Here is a 22,114-nt window from a genome sequence, read left to right on the forward strand (position 1 = left end):
GTCATTTCTTGGTTGAAAAATCTTATGATAATGAATGAATCATTTAAAACTTTTTTTTTTTTTACACCACATTGCATTAGCATGGATAGAGGAAATATTTTCTTTTTTATTTATTAAAGAAAATTTTAAATGGTAAGGAAAATGTGTGTATGTTTTCATTTAACTATTTAAAAAATGCAAGAACAAATATCATTATTTTGAATCTTAGACATCTCAACTATTTAAAATTCAAAAAATGTGAGAAGAAAAAAAAAAAAAAGGCACCAAAATCATCTTACAAATTTAGAAAAGATTGAACTTAACAAGTTGAGTTCATCCCAAGCTTACCCAAAAAGGAAACATCATGATTGCAGAGGATACGTATGATTTCACCCAATACTTTTTGAGATGTTTACAAGATAAAAATTAAAAATAAAAGAAAGTGAAGCATATGATTGGGGAGAGAGAGAGAGAGAGAGAGCGAAAACACAAAAAATAAAAATAAAAAATAAAATAAAATTGAAGGACCGGTAGGAACAAGTATCATTATTGATGATGGAAAGCAACAGTGTGGCAAGGAATCTTCTCTGCAACTCAACACACTGGCTTTCAGTCTCATCTAAAAATATCTTTTTTCTTCCACTTGTATATTAATTTACCAACCAGAAAGTTTTCTACTAATAGAATATGAACAGTAGAATTATAATCAACAATTATTCCTTGATCCATGAGAGCAACTGCTGAAAAAATTCAGTGGTTTTACAATTTTCTCAAATTTGACATCAACAATTATTCATAGTTTTAAATGGTCATTAGGAGTGGAATGTGACGATATTTTATTGCTAACATAATTACACATTTTCTAGGAAAATACAAAAAAAAAAAAACCTGCATAAGAAAATTCATTGAGTATATAATTATAATTCAATGGATAAGAAAATTATCGTAAATGTTAATGAGATCAAGAAAAGAGTATGTTCCATCCTCGCGTAGCTTTGAAGAGGTTCTTATTCCTAATTCAAGGATCGCCGTAAAAGCTCAATTTTTAAAGCGCAAAACAAGCTTAAGCCTTTCTTATCCCAAGTACCTAGATCCAAGGGGTTGGAAGGTCTCATTTTCCTACCAAGCCATAGTTAATAAGTTTTCTCGCTCTTCCGAAAAGAGTATGGAGAAAAGGCGATGGACCAAATGGTAAAATGATCCTGAATTAATCACTAATTATGAGAATTACACTGATAAATGAATTTCAACCATCCACAAGGAGCAAAGCATGAAACCCCAAATTGTAAAAAGACCTGAAAATTCATAATTTTGTACCAAATTCCTAGCAGAAAAATGGTTAGAAATTCAGAAGAAAATGATAAACAGGTATGAATTATTCATAATTATTGGCTTATTTTGCACAGCAAGTAACCAAGAACAACCATCACCAAAGTCCTAGGATCTGCATGCAAAACAACAAAACTATGAACTAATCCACATTGTCAACAAGCCTGAAGATCTCCCACCAAATTGGAAGAAAAAAAAAATTATATATATGGGAAAATGATAATATATCAAAATACAAAGAAAAAAAAGGTAGCTAATTAAACTTCAGGAAAAAAAAAAGAGGAAAAAAAACTAAAACTGGTTTGGATTCTTTCAGTAAATATACGTATAGAATCAGTACTATAATAAGCACATGAAATGTCACCAAGAACTGGAGTAATAGATCTGTAAAATTGAGAGAATTATCAAACAAATGAAGAAGTCCTGACTTGCCATGTCCTCCCACAGCTTTCTTGAGCTTCTATTTCACACTCCTTATGAAGAAGATCATCAAACAGGTAGATGGAAAAGTAGTTCAAGAAAGCTGTGGAAAAGCATGACAGGACTTGCCCACTTCACATGGCCTCTCCCTTCCTCTTCTCTTCTCATAAATTACTCCCCACATCTTCAAAACCAAAAGGGTTTCTGAATGAATCAAAGTTTAGAAGAAAAGAGCTGGAGACTTGAATAATTCACAGAGAGAGAGAGAGAGAGGGAGGGAGGGAGGGAAGGAGGGAGGGAGGGATGGAGAGGGAGAGGTAGGGATGGAGAAGGAGAGGGAGAGGGAGAGGGAGAGGGAGAGGAGTAAGGTTGAGAGAGATGGGCATAGAGGCAATGAAAAAGGACCACTCTACACTGCATATATAACATATATTGTGAGTGCAACAGCTTTTATAGAATGATAAGAGAGTGGGGAGGTTGTATGTTTTACCAGTCTTCCTCCAAGCACAATACACCACAACTTTAGTAGTGGGTGCACTGTGGGATGAGGGTAGATGCCCAGCTTGAGTTATGTGAAGACAAATACATATACATAAAATAAATAAAAAAAACCAATAATTAGGAAAATAAAATAAAATAAAAGAAGAAAATTAGTCTGGAAAATTCTAAAAATACCCCATTCCAGCACATGCATGTGATCACATTACTCTTCTTTTTTAATTAAGGGATGGAGGGGGTTTATATAATTTTATGGCTTGTGTATGGTCCCCCAACCTCTATGTTGCCTCTCTACCTTACACGTTGTATTTTTAATGGAAATCATCTCCTTCATCTAACCATCTTCACAAATAAAATATGTACCACACACCTATCAACTATCAAGTTGGTTGAGCAAGTTATTTGTTCTCCTTCATTATAGAAACATTAGGGTTTTTTTCTTTTTTCAAAATGTTAAGTAAAATGATTTTCTCATATTTGTTTTATTATAAAAAATAAGAAAAAAAATTAACATAATTAAAATTTTATGTATTTTTAAGTTATGTAAAAAAATAAAAATAACTAAAATAAATTTGAAACATTATATAAAAATAATTTATTATATTTAAATTTATTTTTTTAATATATATTTTCCTTCAAATTTCCTGAGAACTAGACACAGCCTAAAAATAAAATTTAATCAGAAGATATATTTTTTCTTTTATTAGTCTTATATGTTTTTAGAAAAATTGATACCTCAAATGAACCATATTAAAACTTTGATTAATTAAAAGTCTCAATTTCAAGTTTCTCCTATTATGTTTCTATGATCAAAGTTGTAAACTCCAAACCCTAATAATGGAGGAGCACATTGGTAAGATTATGCAAAGAAAAAAAAAAGTAGGGAATGGGAAGTGAAAAATCTTATACATTTTCATGATAAGAATGCTAGGTTTGAGAGAGATGAGAGAGTTTAGAATAGTGAAAGGATAGTAACAAGTCATGAGACTCATCTGTTGAATTACCCATATGGTGGGTAGAGAATAGGGTGGGAGCAGGCTACAGGCCATTTGGCCCCACCTAAATTAAACCCTAGCAGCATATCATGCTGGCCACATTTGTAAGGGCTTTGATGGGATTTGCCAGCATACCTAAACCCTAGGCATTTTAATGCTACCAAATTTCACACATGCATTTTTCAAAGGGACATCAATTTAAATTTGTACAATTCAACCGTTGAGACTATATATTCTTTTCTTCTGTTTTTTTTTTTTTTAAAAAATAATCTTATTATTTGCTTATATTTGAACATAAATATCTTTAATTTATTGTTCATATTACCATAGGTTGTGACACTAAATTCCAATGGAAGAATAAATCCCTCAAAATCAAATGTTAAGGCTATGTTTGATTCCCAGAAAATATGAAAGAAAATAAAAAATAAATTGAAAGTTGATAAATTATTTTTAATTGCTACTTCAAACTCATTTTACTTATTTTAATTTATTGATATAAAAATTAAATAATTTTAAAATACATAAGTTTCTAACTAGTTTTAATTAATTTGATTTTCTTTTATATTTTTCATAAACATCCAAATATAAAAAAAATAATTTTTCCTGTATATTTTTTTCTTTTTTTAATATTTTCCGGAAACAAGCATAACCTAAAACATTTTTTTGTGTTACCAAAATAATACTCATAACCTAATTAATAAAAAGCCCTTTCATTAATAACACATGTATTATCATCTATTTGAATACACTTTCCATTTTTTGTTTTTAAAATAAAAAATAATAAATTTTATAAAACAATTTTTAAAAACTTATACTAGATGAAGATGATGATTTTAAAAACTACTTAAAAAATCAAGGTATAAACAAATTTTTATTATCTCAATTTTTGAAAATTTCAAAAATAATTTAAAAAAACATAAAGTAAATTAAAAGATGTCATATTTTTCTATAAAAAAATTCTAATTTAAAAATAAAGACAAAAGTGCATCGAAATGGAAACTTAGATTTGACTTTCTATTTTTAAAAATAAAAAACAGAGTATTTTCATATAACATCTTTTAAAATTATTTTTTTTAACTTTTTGAGAACTATTTTAAACAATGGTCATATAAAATATGCATAATAATTTAAAGTAATTTTTAAAACATAAAAACATATTCATAATATTTTAATTTTCAAACAAACTTTTATTCTATAAAACATTAAAAACGGTTTTAAAAAAATATTTTAAAAAAATATTTTTCTAAATTTTATTTTCCAAATAAATGCTTAACATATTAATAAAAAAATTTATAACTATCATAATTCGGGTAAATATTGTTTGCTTCGATGAGGTGATTCTTATGGTTGAATTATAAGAATGAATTGTTTGCTTAGCTCATAACCCTTTATGCGGAAGGGAGGAAGCCATGAATGGAAACATTGTATATGGATGAAGAAGCTAAGAAAGCATAGGAACGAATCCAATGAAAGAAATGGTGAAGGAGAGAGAGAAAGGCAGAGGCAGAGCATGAGAAATATGGCTTAGGCTGTTAGGCAGCAGCCCAAAGTTGCATACGAAGAAAAAGGAGCTGCTGTTGTAATAATGGTACGACACTTTGGCTCCATGCATGTGCTGATGGTGCAGTGGAGCCACCCAAACGTGTGGAGAATGAAAAACCCTTCATCAATTCATTGTTTTCCTTTTTCTCTCTCTCTCTTTTTCTCTGATTATCTCAGCCAATTTTTATCGATCATCCCGTTCAAGAAATGTCCACACATGCATCCGCAGTTTGTTGCTTTGGAAAAGGACGCCATTAGTCCACTGCTGCATCATTGCAGACTGTCGTTACTAGTGAAGAAATATCATATATATATATGATGGAGAGCAGCACGTCAAATGGTAGTGAATATCATATATATATATATATATATATATATATATATATATATATATATATATATATATGATGGAGAGCAGCATGTCAAATGGTTAGGCCTTCTTCAGTAAAGCTATGTTTGGTGCTGGAAAATTTGAAGGAAAATGGGAGGAGAGAAGAAAATACAATGGAAAAGTAGAAGAAAATAAAAAATGAAGGAAAATAAAAGTTAATAAATTATTTTTATTTGCTACTTCAAACTTATTTTACTTATTTTAGTTTATCGATATAAATATTAAATAATTTAAAAATATATAATTTTTTAACTAGTTTTAATTATATTTAATTTTTTTGATATTTTTTATTGGACAATCAAACATAAAAAAAATCATTTTTCTTTGTGTTTTTTTTCTTTATTATTTTTTGGGAACCAAATATAACCTAAATGCTTTTGGGTGAAACTAATAGTTAGACGTAGTTTCAAGTCAACTGATCGATCATATAATTAATCAGAATTAGTCGTTATGGTTAAAATACAATCATAGGTGTCTGTTAGACCATATAAACCTCAATCAGTTGAGGTAAAAACTCAATTGCATCAAGACCATAAGTCTTTGCTAACAGGAATGCACTTGTCCAACTCAATTGATTTACGTCGATCGAAGCAGCCTTAGACTTGCTCGATAGTACTTTTAGTAGAAGTGTTTTTATTAATTTCTATAGCACTTCAATGAAAAACACTTTTATAAAAATTAGGAAAAGTAATTTTAAAAGTGTTTTTTTTTTACAATATATCGTATAATTAAATGCAAAAATGTTTTTAATATTAATAAATTACCAAAAAGAGCATACAATTTAATTACAAAAACAAAATATTATAATAAACCAAAAACTTTTCATTATAAAAGAATACATAAACATTTATATTGTTAAAAAAACAAGAATAATTGTTTTTAAAATTACAAGAAATTTAAAAAATGGATTAATAAATAAATATCACAATTTCTCAAAATAAAACAAATTATTTCACTATATGTTAAATTAAAAATAATAAATTCTTATCACAGAATAACAGGTATAACTACTCAAGATTCAAAAGTTTTCTTAAATTACATTTGTGTAAATTTGAAAGAATCAAATGTTAAAACCTTGCTATATTCATGCCCTAGTGTGAGGTGTTAGGTTATATAAAAAATAGCATATAATTCAATAAAATCATGCAATTTAATTTTAGTTAGACCTAAGTCTCTCTTAATTTGGATAAGTTATGTTCACTAAGGGGTTGTGTGAAAATATATGATAATTGATCATTAGTGTTAAAAATTCTAGTGTAATGTTCCTTTTTATGCATGATCACTTCAACAATGATGCTTAATTTCAGTGTCCTAAAGTATTGAATGAGATTTTGATGTTGTGCTCACATTTGATAAGTTATTCTAAAATCTAGCAAAGTTTATTTCATCCAAAGAATTTGTAGGCAACATAAACTTGGAGCTATGCATTCGACTTTTGCCATCGATAGTGCAACAAAATTTTGCTTCTTATTATGCCAAGACACTAGTGAGTAATCACCTAGGAAGTGACAAGTGTCATTAGTGTTTTTCCTATTGATTTTATAGTTGATAAAATCGATATCCAATTTGTTAAAATTGGTATACTTAAAATATCACAAGCCTAACTCAATTGTATCTTTTAAATATCTAATGATTCTTTAATAGCACTAAGATGATGTTCTTTAGGATATGATTAAAAATAAGAACACAAGTCAACACTAAACATGATATATGATCTACTAAGAATAATATATAACAAGGAGTCCATCCTTACTCCATAAAGAATTGAGTAAGTGAATTTACCTCTCTTATCCTTATCAAGTTTGATAGAGGAGCTCATTGAGATAAACATCGTTTTTACATTCTCTATCTTGAATCTCTTAAAAACATCTTTGATATACTTAGTGTGATTAATGAAGATTCTCTTATTTGAGTTTTTGATTTGTAGTGCAACAAAAATGCTAATTCTCCTATCATATTCATCTCAAACTCACTATTCATGCTCTTAAAGAACTCTTCATATACAGAAATGTTAGTAACACTAAGAACCCGTTTGATAGTGATTCTAGGAAGTGTTTTTAATATTTTTAATACTTGAAATTTTGTTTGTCATCCTTCTGCAAGTGACTGCATACTTGATTTTCAGTCTTTGTCATCCTCATCTTCAAGCTGTGAAGAGGGTGATTGGGGAAGTTTTCTAAACAAGGGCTGCTGTGGAGCAGCTTTTGGTGGATATCTCTATTCACTGGGGAAGCATGCAAATGAAACAGGGAAAGTATACTTGAATTCCACTGAACAGAGGAATTGCTTGACTTCAATGAAACGTTTTGAGGCAGATGCTGTCAGTTGTGGAATTGAGAAGCTAACAAGTGGTACTGGGGGCTGTTCTGACTTCTCTGTCTTTGATGTCACTGAAAAGTTGGGAGATGAATTTAGGAGTTTGGAGGAAAATTGCAAATTTGTGAGTCCTGATGGAGAATGGGATCAATCATGTAGTTCTTGTGTGACGAGTTGGGAAGACATAAGAGGAATACACTCCACTTTGAAGGATGAAACTGATGTTTGTAGGTTTGCAGTGCTGGTATCACTAATAAGCAGCAGAACTGAAGATGAGTCATGGTTTGGAAAAATTTACACATGCCTCAGGGAGCAGGACATTGACAAAGGTATGTAGCTTGAAAGTATTTACTTCTTCTAACACCATCTATGTACTATTACTTGATAACAATCTAGGTCATTTCCATTTTCAATCAAATACGCGGTCCTCTGGACAGGATGAAACATCAAGGAGTCATACAAAGTTTAAAATTAGCACAGGTGAGTCTGCATCCACCATCATATCTTAGATGGTTTGTTCTTTTCAATTAACTATGTAGAATTTTTACTCGGGTACAGGTTTATGGTTTCTGATAGGAGGTCTCATAGCGATGGCTTTGATAATAACCATTGGTATATGGTTCTTGTTAAGGAGATGGTGTAAATCATATGCTATACCAAAGAGAGCAGGTACAGCATTACAGCATTTCATATTCAATATCAGAAACCAAAAGTTCCCATACAAATAGCTTATGATATATGTATATATTGATTCTGTTTATTCATTTGACAGCATTAAAAGCCGTGGCACCAGAGGGGCCTGGTTGTATGAAAATCTCAATCAAGGAGGTCTACTCTGCCACAAACAATCTAAATGAGAAGAACATCATTGGTGAAGGAACAGCAGGTGAGAACCCAAGTGAAAGAGACATGGAACTTGGTCTACCAAGCCACACTAAAGAGAAACATCTTCCTTTTTGTTGCCCATTTTCTTTGACACTTTTTCTAATATTCTTTCATGGTATTTGAAACAACAACAACATCAAGGAATGTATCTATGTTGTCTAGAATGGGTCTTCGAGAAGTACTAAGAATGAAATTATGATAACATGTTTTTTAAGTTTGCAAGTGTGTGACCAACATGATCATAACATATGGTTTTCAACTTTGACATCTCGTTTGGATGTTCTATCAGGAAAGGTATACAGAGGCATACTACAAAACAATCAACATGTTGCAGTCAAGCACATCATCAATGACAATCATATGGAGACCTTTGTCAGGGAGATCACAAGCTTATCACACATCAAACATCCAAATCTTGTGGCCTTACTGGGTTATTGTGAAGTAGAAGATGAGTGCTTCCTTCGTTTATGAACTATGTCCCAATGGAAACCTCTCAGAGTGGCTTTTTGGTATCCCTTTTTCTTATTATGGAGCTATTCTCTCTGTTTGATACCTTCATTGCCAGTAAATATAAGTTGATGCATGACAGGGAAGGATAAAGTCCTGTCTTGGATTGACAGTGCTCAAGGTCTTCTTTTCCCCCACACATATCCAGCAGGATGCATTGTTCACTCCCATTAGTATAGTTCTTGCATTTCTCATGAATATATCAGTATGCAATGCCTGTTGATAGTTTTTTGTTCACATCTCTGCTAATACTATAGGTTGGATGGTTCTAAACTATTACTGAATCCAAAAAAACTCAAAACTATAAAACAATTTTGTGCCTTATGCTTGACCAAGTTTTCTCTAGACGCTATTCTTATGTTTCCCATTAGCAGTAATATGATATATGACACAAAGGGAAAGACTCCAGTCCACTGATGAAAATAGCTTTTAATTCCTGCAGCCAACAAATATTCTTCTTGGAGCAAACTTAGAAGCCAAGCTGTCTGACTTTGGATTGTCCAAGGTTATTGACCAGGGTGAATCCCATGTTAGCTCAGAAGTCAGAGGAACTTTTGGCTATATGGATCCCGAGTACCAATCCAACCACCATGTCAACTCATCTGGTGATGTATACAGCTTTGGGATAGTGCTTCTTCAAATCCTCTCAGGGAAGAAAGTTATAAATCTGAATCTGAAGGAACCGATTAGATAAAATGGTAAAAAAAATCACTGCCTGCATTTGTTTTCCTATTCTAAATTCTCTTGACCTATGAACTGCAATTTTATTCTTTTATATTTCTGCTTTCCAGGCCAAAATCCTTACAAAAGATGGAAGCATAACAGAATTTGTAGATCCTAAACTTGATGGGGAGTACTCAGCAGAAGCTTTTGACCTCATACTTAAGCTTGCTCTCTCATGCACATCGCTTAAGCAACAACAGCCATCTATGGAACAAGTTGTTCTGAGGTTAGAAAAGGCATAAATCCATGGAACAACATTCTGGTAGAGAATTACTAGACATTGAAAATGGCATTTCCTGAATGCCATGAATCATTTGACACTACTAAACAGCTTTTCCTTTCCAATTCCAGACATGGAAAATTGACTCCCTGAGATTATCTAGGTAAACTCCCCGAGTTATAATACAAGGTTGGGTTTTTTCCCTTGTAAAGAGTTGGTAAGCCTTGTCTGCTGCTCACAGGGGTTGAAAAGGTCTGGTTTAGAGGGCTTCAAAGCCCTGTACAACACAAAAAAATTGGAAGGTAAATTTCATGATTATGACAGCCAGCACGCTTAATTCCTTCACTGCTATTGCCTTCGGTCAGACGAGAAATATTCATAACTAACCACAAAAGCTACCAGTACTGAGTTGGACAGAAGTCAAAAGAATAGAATGAGTGCACCTGCAGGTTTCCTAATAAATCCCTATGGAAACACTTCAGATATCCTCCAATTTTTTTATCATACAAGCAATTCAAAGAACAGAAAAATAAAAACCAAGCGGCCCAAATGAAATTGTAAAACCATGGTTTGCAACCACTCCTCTTAAACAAATTTGACTTTGCAATACTTGAAAACAACAAAAACTCCCTACATCCAGAAAAGATAAGTAAAGAAAGGAAAAATATCCATCCAACTTTAAGTTGCATGCCAACAACTAAACTCCATCACTAAGGGTTTCTGAGAAAGTAGTTAAATAGTTCCCACTGCATGAAGAGCAAATACTAGGGTATTGATACACTGTTACCCATATATTGTTCATCAATTGCCATAGCAAGAAGGAAAACTTCATCAGAACACATAAGAACTTAACTCTTCTCAGCATTATTCTCCAATTCCTTCCTCAACTGAAGGGAGAAGTCATCATTCACATCATCATCATCCCAATCATCTTCCCACTGTTGTGTTGTATCTTTTCCTTCTTCTTTGTCATCCCACTCTGCAGTTGTCAGTAACAAAAAGCAACCAAATCAAGATGAAGGCATATGTGAGTCTTCCTCATTTAATTTGACACAGGAATCAGGTAAACACAAAACCGTTCTTGTTTATGTCAAATGTGCTCATGCCAATTTGACAATAGGTATTGCAATAACAAGACCAAAGAAATTCTTAAAACAAAAAGGGTAAAAAATAAATCCAAGATAAGACAGCACTTTCTGAAATCATTCTGATGAATTCAAGTCATTTAGTTTTCTCTCATACTCCTATTGACAGTGACTTTGATAGTTAAGACACAAAACTTAAGGGTCTCTTTGGGAACTGTTCTTAAATAGGGTTTTTTTGTTTTTTAGAACAAAAAACAATTTTATAACTTAAAAAATGTCTGATGAATCTTTGAGTAAAAATAGCTTTAGGGTAAGAGCAAGTTATTTTTTAGAAAAAGTTTGAGTCGAAAAGTAACAAGTTTGAGTCAAAAAGTGTTTTTTATTGAGTATTCTAAGAAACAACTAAAAATATGAAAAATACTTTAAAAACTTTATAAGTGCATATTAAGAATGAGTTGAGAACATTGTTTTCCATATTTAGGTTTCCAAACAAAATTTTATTCTTAAAAAGAATTAGTAACTTATTTTAAGAATTGTTCTTCAAAACTGTTTTTGAAAACATTACCAAACAGATCCTAAATATGTACATACTTACCTACAGATATTTCTGGGTGGGTTGTGTGATTGATAACTTCACTCACCACCCGTCCGGCATAAGGAAAATTTTCCCTAACCTTTTAGGGAATGGATGGCAGTGCCTGGACACATTACAGGGTTGGTTGACAAAAAAAAGGTTGGGGCCAACTGGATAATTCCATGTACAGTGTTTTGCTTTGTTGTAGAAACAATCACCCAGTACCATTAAGTGTGCCCAGCGTTAGATTTGTCATTAGGTAGGGTCGTTGTGCTCCTCTATTTTCATGTTCTAACACAGGACAAAGTAATGGTGGCAACTGGCAAGTTGTCTAGAAGAAAGGGACATTCTTTTTCATGCAACACTGTTTCCAGTAACAATGACAAGAACAAGCTGTTTGGCACAGCTTCCCAAACCACGGAACCCATGTCAACTGTTTGCAAAGAAGTGAGCAGCAACATAATGTGTTACTCCTAGTCCCCCCCTCCAACCCTGAGGTAGCAGTGCCCTCCGGCAATGAACAGTGTCCCAAGTTTCAGCCTCCCTGTTATTTAAGTAATAAAAGGGCAAACCCATCTCCTGGGGTTATTTATATATAAGTGTGTGCATGTAATTAGTTACTACTGCTTATATAAAGAACCTGTCTTGCTCCAATTTGGTTTAGAAAGCTGACTTCACATTCAAATGGACCAAGCACAGGCAAAACACTAAAACCCAATAATGATCCAAACTGGGAACTGAGACAGGTTTAAATCCCCTTCACCAGCCCTATCCTGACTTACAGAGGACACCATACCTGTTCTGATGATGGATTGGATGGCTTACACAATTGCCATACCCTATTGTCACCCCTTCTCTTAACCTCAAGCTAATCAGATAGGTACCATAGCACTAACAAACTCCCACTATGTTTAGAATTGACTCATCATCCTCATCAAACAAGAAAGAATGCCCCAGCTTACCCTATTTTGGTATAAATCCAAAGAAAAACTGTCTAGATAGTAAAATTTATCCAATTTAATAAATACTAGCCCACATCATTTCCTCTTCCACAAGGTTTTTCCAATCCATTGCGGGCACATTAGCTGACACACCAAAAATAAGATTCCATCAACTTGACAACTGCATCACTAATGTTTTCCCTCATGCCTCCATCCTCAACTACTTTGCTAAAGAAGCCAACTAATCCTAGCACTTTTCATCATACAATGAAAGAACACAGCACATTTCTCTCCCTCTATGATTATTATCCTCAAGTTTTATCTTCAAACTGGTAATCTAAGCCTAGCTGACTTCCAGCATGTGTCTCCTTTCCTATGAAGCCGAAACTTCCAATTCATCTCTTAGATTCAAGATACATTTATATTGTAAAAGTCATTCACAATTACCACTCTTCCCTAACCTTAATTACCTACTTGACGATTTATAACATGTTAAGAGATGTAGCTAGGCTTACCCAAAAAACAAAACTAGATTCTGACAATTACTAGATTGCCTAGAAAATATAGATCCTCAAAAAATATACATTTTGATCCAAAACAGCCGAACTCTCTGCGAAGCGGTTCTCTAAAAGAAGCAAAACATCATCAATGTCCGACATAGAAATAATGGAAACTGCCACCAAAGGAGTAGATGGAAGAAACCATCCACCCTAAAGAATGACTTGGGCCCAAGTGAAACAATTCCCATGCAAAAGGCAAGTGAATATAGGAATTGTTGTCAACAAACTTGAAAAAGAGTCCCATTGTTCAATTTATCAGGTCCTATTGAATAGTAACCACGGAAATACACCAAACTAAAGTCATCTTTAGTAGACCACCAAAATAGCATAATCATGTTGCATGTCCAAATTCAATAGAAAAATTGTCTTACGTCAAACCCTACACAATGTGTAAAAGTAAGTAGCATCAATGTTCTCCAATTCACCAAACACTGAATAAAGCAAAACAATAAAATTCAGTCCTGATCACCATCTTATACCATGTGATGGTCACATCTCAAGGGTTTCTGATGCATAAAAACTCTCTTAATCTTTGCACGAATCAAAGGAGAATTACTCACAAGACTTCCATAAGTCAGGCCAAACTTTAATTCTTTAATATATTTACAACCTCAATCCACTCAGCTCAAGAAAATAGCCTACAAAATAGTGTTTAAATCTATAGCACATAGATCCATCGGATTCCACCAGTACTCATAATTCAAAATCCTCTCCTCTCTTAAAGCTCAAGCCCTACATAGAAACTCCTTCACCCACTAGACTCCCCATCAAAGAATATTTAACAAGATATCATTACCTTATTCCTCAATCAAATGAAGCCACAAAAATCAACTAGCTCTCTCAAAACTCTATAATCACTCAACAATTGATTCTTTCACTGTCAAATAATGAACACACAAGTAATTTTATAGATACAAATCACAGTGAGGAGGGTTCCCCATGCATGTATTCTTTGAAAGCATAAACCACCTTCATTTCTTTACAATGAAAAATGAACAAATACACCAAGGAAAATCAATCATCGTTGAAAAAAAAAAAAAGGCCAAAATTTGCAAGATTAAACACAACAATGAACAAAATTACCTTCATTGATCTCAAATTCCTCAAACTCATCATCATCCTCAAACAAATCAACCTTCGGATCTTCATTCGCTACCTTGGGCTCCTTCTCCATTCTTCAATCTGACAGCTCCTGCAATCACCACCCTATTACAACCTATCAGCCTCAAAATAAAAAACTCAATGTTTTAAAACCGGACCGGACCGGCCGGTCCGACCGTCGACCGGTCACCATTCCGGTCCGGTCCGGCCATTTGGCCCGTGAGCCAGAATCGAACCGACGATCAGACCGCCGAACCGGACGAACCGGCCGGTTCCCTTCGAACCGTCCGGCTCAATTTTTTTTTTCCTCCCAGCATCCGCGCAGCTGTTCCCATTGTCGCCAGTCACTGGAGTGTCGTCCCGCTGGCAGCAGCCCCCACGCGTTGGAAAGCCCTCCCCCAAAATGCTACAAAGCCCCTTTGCCGGCCACTCAACCCCCCATCCCCCGCGGCTGTTCCCATTGTTGCCGGCAGGGTTTGAAATATCGAAAAATTTTGGCGATATTTCTCAAAAATCGTGGAGTTAGGGTTCGTGAAATTTAAATCCATTCGCACAAAAGCAAAGAGACCCCTAGAACAGATCCAGAAAACACATGGAGCCAAAAAAATAACAATTTTCTTGGTTTTCCTTGGGGGTTTTGCATGGATTTTCTCGGAAATCAAACGAGGATGAATTTTCCCGGAAATCAAATGGGGAATGGATTTTCTTGGGAATCAAACAGGGGTTGCAAAGAAAAAAAACAAAAACATGATTAGATTAGTAACTGCAAGGATTGAGAGTGGCAGAGGAAAGTAGGGCTTTTTTTACCTTTTAGGGATTGTGTCGCCTGGAGGGGAGGGCAACTTCAGAAAACAGAAAACGGCTTCTTGATGCCTCGAGCGAGAGAATTCCTCCATATAAATAATTATTAATTATTAATAATTCATCATAATTTTTTATTAAATCAAAACCGTGGCTTGAGTTGAATGTATGCTACCTTATACTATGATACTCTTTGAATTTGTTAAGGTTCATCATTAAAAAAAATCTAATTTTAATTATTTTATTTTAAATTATATTTAATTGATTAATAAAATATAAAAAATAATATTATAATTTTTTAAAAATTTTAATAATATATAAAAATATATATTTATGACATCACCGGTTCAATCGGTTCGACCACCGATCCGACCAGTGAACCGTGAACCGATAACTTTTCCGGTTCAATGACCGGTCCGGTTTTTAAAATAAAGAAAAAACTCACTTAAACCCCAAAACCATAGATCGCATTCACCATTTCTCACAAAACCCAAACCCTAAAACACAAACGCACATACATATAGGAAGAGGCTTACGATTCAGAGAGAGAGAAGTGTGCTTCAGGTTTCGTGTTTTGCAAACCTGATTTCGATGGCCCCGATCATATGGCATCCGGAAGCTTAACTCGCGGGTATGCGGTGGACCCTATGGATGACAAACACGCGGATGGTTGAAAGGGTGCATGTCCACGTGCGAGAAACAATAAGCTTATTTGAAAACATTTTTTAAAAACATTTTTCAAAAGACAGTTTTTAAAAACACTTGTTAATTTTTTTGAAGAGTTAAATTTAGTTTGTGAGAATATAAAAAACGTTTTTTTCAACTTATTTTCTAAAAATCAAAGCTTTCAATATGTTGTCCATCTTACAAAGTAAAAATAACCAAAGACAACTCAAATTTGTTTTTAAAAAACAATCTGTTTTCAAAACAAATTCTTAAAAATTGTTTTTATTAAAAAATTTTCAAATGTATTTTCTAAATTAGAAAATATTTTTCAAAACTAATTTCCAAATGGAACGTATTTATGGGAAAAGTGCGTTTTGGTACATAAATTTAAAAGATAAACAAAAAAATAAAAACCCAAATTTATGAAATCCAAATTTAATACATTTACTAATTTTTGTACACTTACTACATTCAATCATTTAATTATAACATTTAATCAAATATAAACTATCTTTTATTATTCAAGCACAACATGTGATCCTAGAATACATAAAATTTAAATAGTTTTTTTTTTCTTTTCAAATATCTATATCAAGACACACTTTCCCCCTTGTCTATTCCATTTGTTCTCTTTATATTCGAGTTTAATCTCTTTACATCAGGGTGACAACTTGAGCGGGTTGGGCTAGGTTTGCATCCAACCCAAACCTAATTTAAATTAATAAACACTCAACTCAACTTCTAACTCAAGGTATTCAGTATAAGTCTAATATATCCTTACTTTTTTAAGTTCGGGTTGTTAGCTTTTTTCCTATAATGTGTGGTCATATATAATTATATTTATATGAATATTATTTAAGGGTATCAATTGATAGGTAGGTGAATCAATTGATTGGGTATCCAAGAGTCTTATGTATGGAAGATTCAAATTACAAATGAGGAGTTAGAAAATTTACTTTATATGAATGTGGTGTTACAACTTTTGTAACTCCATCATTATGAAATTTATTTTGTACATTATGTTTGAGTAATGGAGGAAAATGAAAAAGTATAACCTATGCAATTATATAGATGCATTCAAGTTCATAACCCACCATTACCCATTAATTTGTACATAATGGGTGTAAATAATGAGTATAACTCCCATATAGTCTTTGATGGGAAGACTAAGAGATGTACAACTTATTATAAATTGAGGTCCCAAGCCACACTCTCATTCTTATGTCTTTTTCTTTCTTGTTGTTTATTTTTAACAACATATACCACACAAGTGACCCATCCACTATATGAGAGTAGTGAGTTGAAGACCTTGACAATACAATTCACAAGGTGACTTAATCTCACTTCATGGATCAAGGAAAGAATATGATAATTATTTTAGTACTTCCATTTATTTTGTTTTATGTATCCAAAATTGTTTTCAAAAATAATTATTTCCGCATAAAGTTTATGAAAGTTTGGTTAACAATTGGTATCAGAGCCAACCAATTTTGGATCATACATATAGAGAGAGGCTTACGATTCAGAGGGAGAGAAGTGTCCTTCAGGTTTTGTGTTTTGCAAACCTACTGATATTCGATGGCCCCGATCATCTGGCATCGGGAAGCTTAAGACTAAAGTCACCCGCGGGTGCGGTGGACCCTATGGATGACAAACACGCGAATGGTTGAAAGGGTGGGTGTCCACCTGCGAGAAACAATAAGCTTATTTGAAAACAATTTTCAACAAACAGTTTTTAAAAACACTTGTTAATTATTTTGAAGAGTAAAATTTAGTTTGTGAGAATATAAAAAACGTTTTTCTCAACTTATTTTCTAAAAATCAAAGCTTTCAATATGTTGTCCATCTTACAAAGTAAAAATAACCAAAGACAACTCAAATTTGTTTTTAAAAAACAATATGTTTTCAAAACAAATTCTTAAAAATTGTTTTTATTAAAAATTTATCAAATGTATTTTCTAAATTAGAAAACATTTTTCAAGACTAATTTCCAAATGGAACGTATTTATGGGAAAAATGCGTTTTGGTACATAAATTTAAAAGATAAACAAAAAATAAAAACCCAAATTTATGAAATCCAAATTTAATACATTTACTAATTTTTGTACACTTACTACATTCAATCATTTAATTATAACACTTAATCAAATATAAACTATCTTTTATTATTCAAGCACAACATTTGATCCTAGAATACATAAAATTTAAATAGTTTTTTTTTTCTTTTCAAATATCTATATCAAAACACACTTTCCCCCTTGTCTATTCCATTTGTTCTCTTTATATTCGGGTTTAATCTCTTTACATCGGGGTGACAACTCGAGCGGGTTGGGCTAGGTTTGCATCCAACCCAAACCTAATTTAAATTAATAAACACTCAACTCAACTTCTAACTCAAGGTATTCAATATAAGTCTAATATATCCTTACTTTTTTAAGTTCGGGTTGTTAGCTTTTTTCCTATAATGTGTGGTCATATATAATTATATATATATGAATATTATTTAAGGGTATCAATTGATAGGTAGGTGAATCAATTGATTGGGTATCCCAGAGTCTTATGTATGGAAGACTTAAATTACAAATGAGGAGTTAGAAAATTTACTTTATATGAATGTGGTGTTACAACTTTTGTAACCCCATCATTATGAAATTTATTTTGTACATTATGTTTGAGTAATGGAGCAAAATGAAAAAGTATAACCTATGCAATTATATAGATGCATTCAAGTTCATAACCCACAATTACCCATTAATTTGTACATAATGGGTGTAAATAATGAGTATAACTCCCATATAGTCTTTGATGGGAAGACTAAGAGATGTACAACTTATTATAAATTGAGGTCTCAAGCCACACTCTCATTCTTATGTCTTTTTCTTTCTTGTTGTTTATTTTTAACAACATACGCCACACAAGTGACCCATCCACTATATGAGAGTAGTGAGTTGAAGACCTTGACAATACAATTCACAAGGTGACTTAATCTCACTTCATGGATCAAGGAAAGAATATGATAATTATTTTAGTACTTCCATTTATTTTGTTTTATGTATCCAAAATTGTTTTCAAAAATAATTATTTTCGCATAAAGTTTATGAAAGTTTGGTTAACAATTAGTATCAAAGCCAACCAATTTTGGATCATACATATAGAGAGAGGCTTACGATTCAGAGGGAGAGAAGTGTCCTTCAGGTTTCGTGTTTTGCAAACCTACTGATATTCGATGGCCTCGATCATATGGCATCGGGAAGCTTAAGACTAAAGTCACCCGCGGGTGCGGTGGACCCTATGGATGACAAACACGCGGATGGTTGAAAGGGCGGGTGTCCACGTGCGAGAAACAATAAGCTTATTTGAAAACAATTTTCAAAAAACAGTTTTTAAAAACACTTGTTAATTATTTTGAAGAGTAAAATTTAGTTTGTGAGAATATAAAAAACGTTTTTTTCAACTTATTTTCTAAAAATCAAAGCTTTCAATGTGTTGTCCATCTTACAAAGTAAAAATAACCAAAGACAACTCAAATTTGTTTTTAAAAAACAATATGTTTTCAAAACAAATTCTTAAAAATTGTTTTTATTAAAAATTTATCAAATGTATTTTCTAAATTAGAAAACATTTTTCAAGACTAATTTCCAAATGGAACGTATTTATGGGAAAAATGCGTTTTGGTACATAAATTTAAAAGATAAACAAAAAATAAAAACCCAAATTTATGAAATCCAAATTTAATACATTTACTAATTTTTGTACACTTACTACATTCAATCATTTAATTATAACATTTAATCAAATATAAACTATCTTTTATTATTCAAGCACAACATTTGATCCTAGAATACATAAAATTTAAATAGTTTTTTTTTTCTTTTCAAATATCTATATCAAAACACACTTTCCCCCTTGTCTATTCCATTTGTTCTCTTTATATTCGGGTTTAATCTCTTTACATCGGGGTGACAACTCGAGCAGGTTGGGCTAGGTTTGCATCCAACCCAAACCTAATTTAAATTAATAAACACTCAACTCAACTTCTAACTCAAGGTATTCAATATAAGTCTAATATATCCTTACTTTTTTAAGTTCGGGTTGTTAGCTTTTTTCCTATAATGTTTGAAAGAAATTTTCATGCAGCATATTCAATCAAACATATGAAACTTCTGCCATAAAAATCATTTCTGAAAAATTTAGGATCATCTACTTACCTCTAGCCATTGTTTCCGAGTTGTAGTTGATGAAGTTTTTTTTTTTTCTTTTTCAAACTCTGATCTCTCTTATGAGATGGTATATTGCTAAAAAAACAGTCGAGAGATGAGTTCGGGACCAAGACTATTCTATATATATGTGGCTTCCCATCAAACCACATTTTTCTGATTTGCCACCACTATGAGTAGTTTATGAAACATGCTCCTTAACCGCAGGGAAGTGAGATGGCTGGTGGAGGACGTGGTCAAGGTGTTGGACCACTTCAGAGGATGTGAATGTGTGTGTGAATGTGTGTGAACATGTAGCTGATAACATTCTCCCACTTGGTCCACATCTTTAACCTAATGTCCTATCTTAGTCCATCAATTATCCGCATTGAGTAAAAAATACATGAATCATGGCGATAAGTCTTCTATATAACGAGTGTTACCTTCCATGTTTTACAATGTATTCATTTCTTAACATTATACTTTATGTGGCAATATTACTTAATGAATAAACCCTATGTTCATTCTTGGTCCAATGAAGTTGAATTTTCTCAAAATTAAATAAAGGTGCACATCAATATGATGAAACATCATAATAAAAGTTTGTACAATAGAAACTACATAAGGGAACTAAGTCCCATGTTCACTACATGATCCTTGAATTTCAACGATGGCATGCCCTTAGTCAAAGGATCAGCAATCATCAATTCAGTGCTAATGTGCTCAATAACCACTTTCTTTTCTTTAACACGTTCTCTTATGGCTAGATACTTAATGTCGATGTGTTTGCTTCGACTTCCACTTTTATTGTTCTTCGCCATAAAGACTGCAGCTGAAATGTCGCAATATATACTCAATGGCCTAGATATTGAATCATAACTCTAAGCCCAGAAATGAAACTCTTAAGTCATACACCATGTGAAGTAGCCTCAAAACAATATATGAACTCAGCTTCCATAGTAGAAGTAGCAGTCAAGGTCTGTTTAACGCTCCTCCAAGATATAGCTCCATCGGCCAATATAAAAATGTATTCAGATGTTGATTTACGCGAATCAACATAGCCAGCAAAGTCTGAATCTGAGTAGCCAACAACCTCTAAATTGGTTGTCCATCTGTACATAAGCTTGTAATCTTTGGTTCCTTGAAGATATCTCATCACTTTCTTTGCAGCTTTCCACTGGTCCAAACCTAGGTTACTCTGATATTGTCCTAACATTCCAACAACAAATGCAATGTCAAGCCTTGTGTAGACCTGAGCATACATCAAACTTCCGACTATAGAAGCATATGGAATGTTCTTCATTTGTTCCCTCTCAAGATCGTTTTTCGGGCATTAGTTTAGATTGAACCTATCACCCTTCATTATAAGAGAGACACTAGGTAAACAATCCTTCATCTGAAATCTCTTTAAAACTTTATTGATATAGGTTTCCTGAGATAGACCTAAGATACCTTGAAATCAGTCTCTATGGATCTTAATGCCAATGACATAAGATGTCTCACCCATATCCTTCATGTCAAAATTTTTAGAGAGGAATTGTTTCACCTCATGAAGTAAACCTTTATCATTGGTTGCAAGTAAGATGTCATCCACGTATAAAAACAAGAAAACAAACTTGACTCCCACTGAGCTTAAGGTATATGCATTGATCCATAACATTTTCTACAAAACCAAATGAAGTAACTATGTTATGGAATTTTAAATATCATTGGCGAGATGCTTGTTTTAAACTGTATATGGATTTCTTGAGCTTGCAAACCAATTGCTCACCATCACTAGAGAGGAATCCTTTAGGTTGTTTCATGTAAACCTCATCCTCTAGCTCTCCATTAAGAAATGTTGTTTTCACATCCATTTGTTGCAATTCCAAATCAAAGTGGGCAACTAATGTCAATATAATGCGCAAGGAGTCTTTCTTAGATACAAGAGAAAAGGTTTCTGTGTAATCGATTCCTTCTTTCTGAGTGAACCTCTTTGCAACAAGTCTAGCCTTATATATCTCAATGTTGCCTAATGAGTCTTTCTTTGTCTTAAAACCCCATTTTTAACCAATGACTTTTGCACAATTAGGCAACTCAACAAGGTCTCAAACATCGTTGCACCTCATGGAACTCATCTCATCCTTCATGGCATTGTACCACAATTCTGATTCTTTACAACTCATGGTTTGTGAAAAGGATTCGGGATCATTTTCGGCTCCTATATTATAGTCAGACTCTTGTAGATACACTACATAATCACTAGGAATTGCTGACATCTTAGTTCGAGTAGACCTTCTTAAGGTTGCACCATTATCTTCTAGAGAAGCATGAGGTTCAACTTGTTGTTCAAAAGTGTCAGGCAACTCCTGATCAACTTGATCTACTGAAATGTTGTCAACGGCT

General features: G+C 32.9%; 1 protein-coding gene and 1 pseudogene across 4 annotated transcripts; one reads left to right on the forward strand and one right to left on the reverse strand.

Annotated features, from left to right (window-relative positions):
• The first annotated feature begins 7,243 nt into the window (after positions 1 to 7,243).
• LOC117921750 lies at positions 7,244 to 9,827 on the forward strand (annotated as a pseudogene).
• A 508-nt stretch (positions 9,828 to 10,335) lies between these two features.
• On the reverse strand, positions 10,336 to 15,449 carry LOC117922667 (protein DSS1 HOMOLOG ON CHROMOSOME V-like). Of its 4 annotated transcripts, none has more exons than XM_034840842.1 (3): positions 15,404 to 15,449; positions 14,049 to 14,157; positions 10,336 to 10,784 (listed from the first exon to the last, which is right to left on the reverse strand). In XM_034840842.1, the coding sequence occupies exons 2-3, from the start codon at positions 14,137 to 14,139 to the stop codon at positions 10,654 to 10,656; spliced, it is 222 nt and encodes a 73-aa protein (XP_034696733.1). In that variant the 5' UTR covers positions 14,140 to 14,157; positions 15,404 to 15,449; the 3' UTR covers positions 10,336 to 10,653. The 4 variants fall into 4 exon arrangements, with proteins under 4 accessions (XP_034696733.1, XP_034696732.1, XP_034696734.1 ...); XM_034840841.1 differs by having other exon boundaries at positions 14,049 to 14,171; XM_034840843.1 differs by lacking the exon at positions 15,404 to 15,449 and adding an exon at positions 14,874 to 14,973.
• Between the last annotated feature and the right edge of the window lie 6,665 nt (positions 15,450 to 22,114).

The sequence above is a fragment of the Vitis riparia genome, chromosome 9, assembly GCF_004353265.1.
Source record: "Vitis riparia cultivar Riparia Gloire de Montpellier isolate 1030 chromosome 9, EGFV_Vit.rip_1.0, whole genome shotgun sequence".
NCBI classification, from domain to species: domain Eukaryota; kingdom Viridiplantae; phylum Streptophyta; class Magnoliopsida; order Vitales; family Vitaceae; genus Vitis; species Vitis riparia.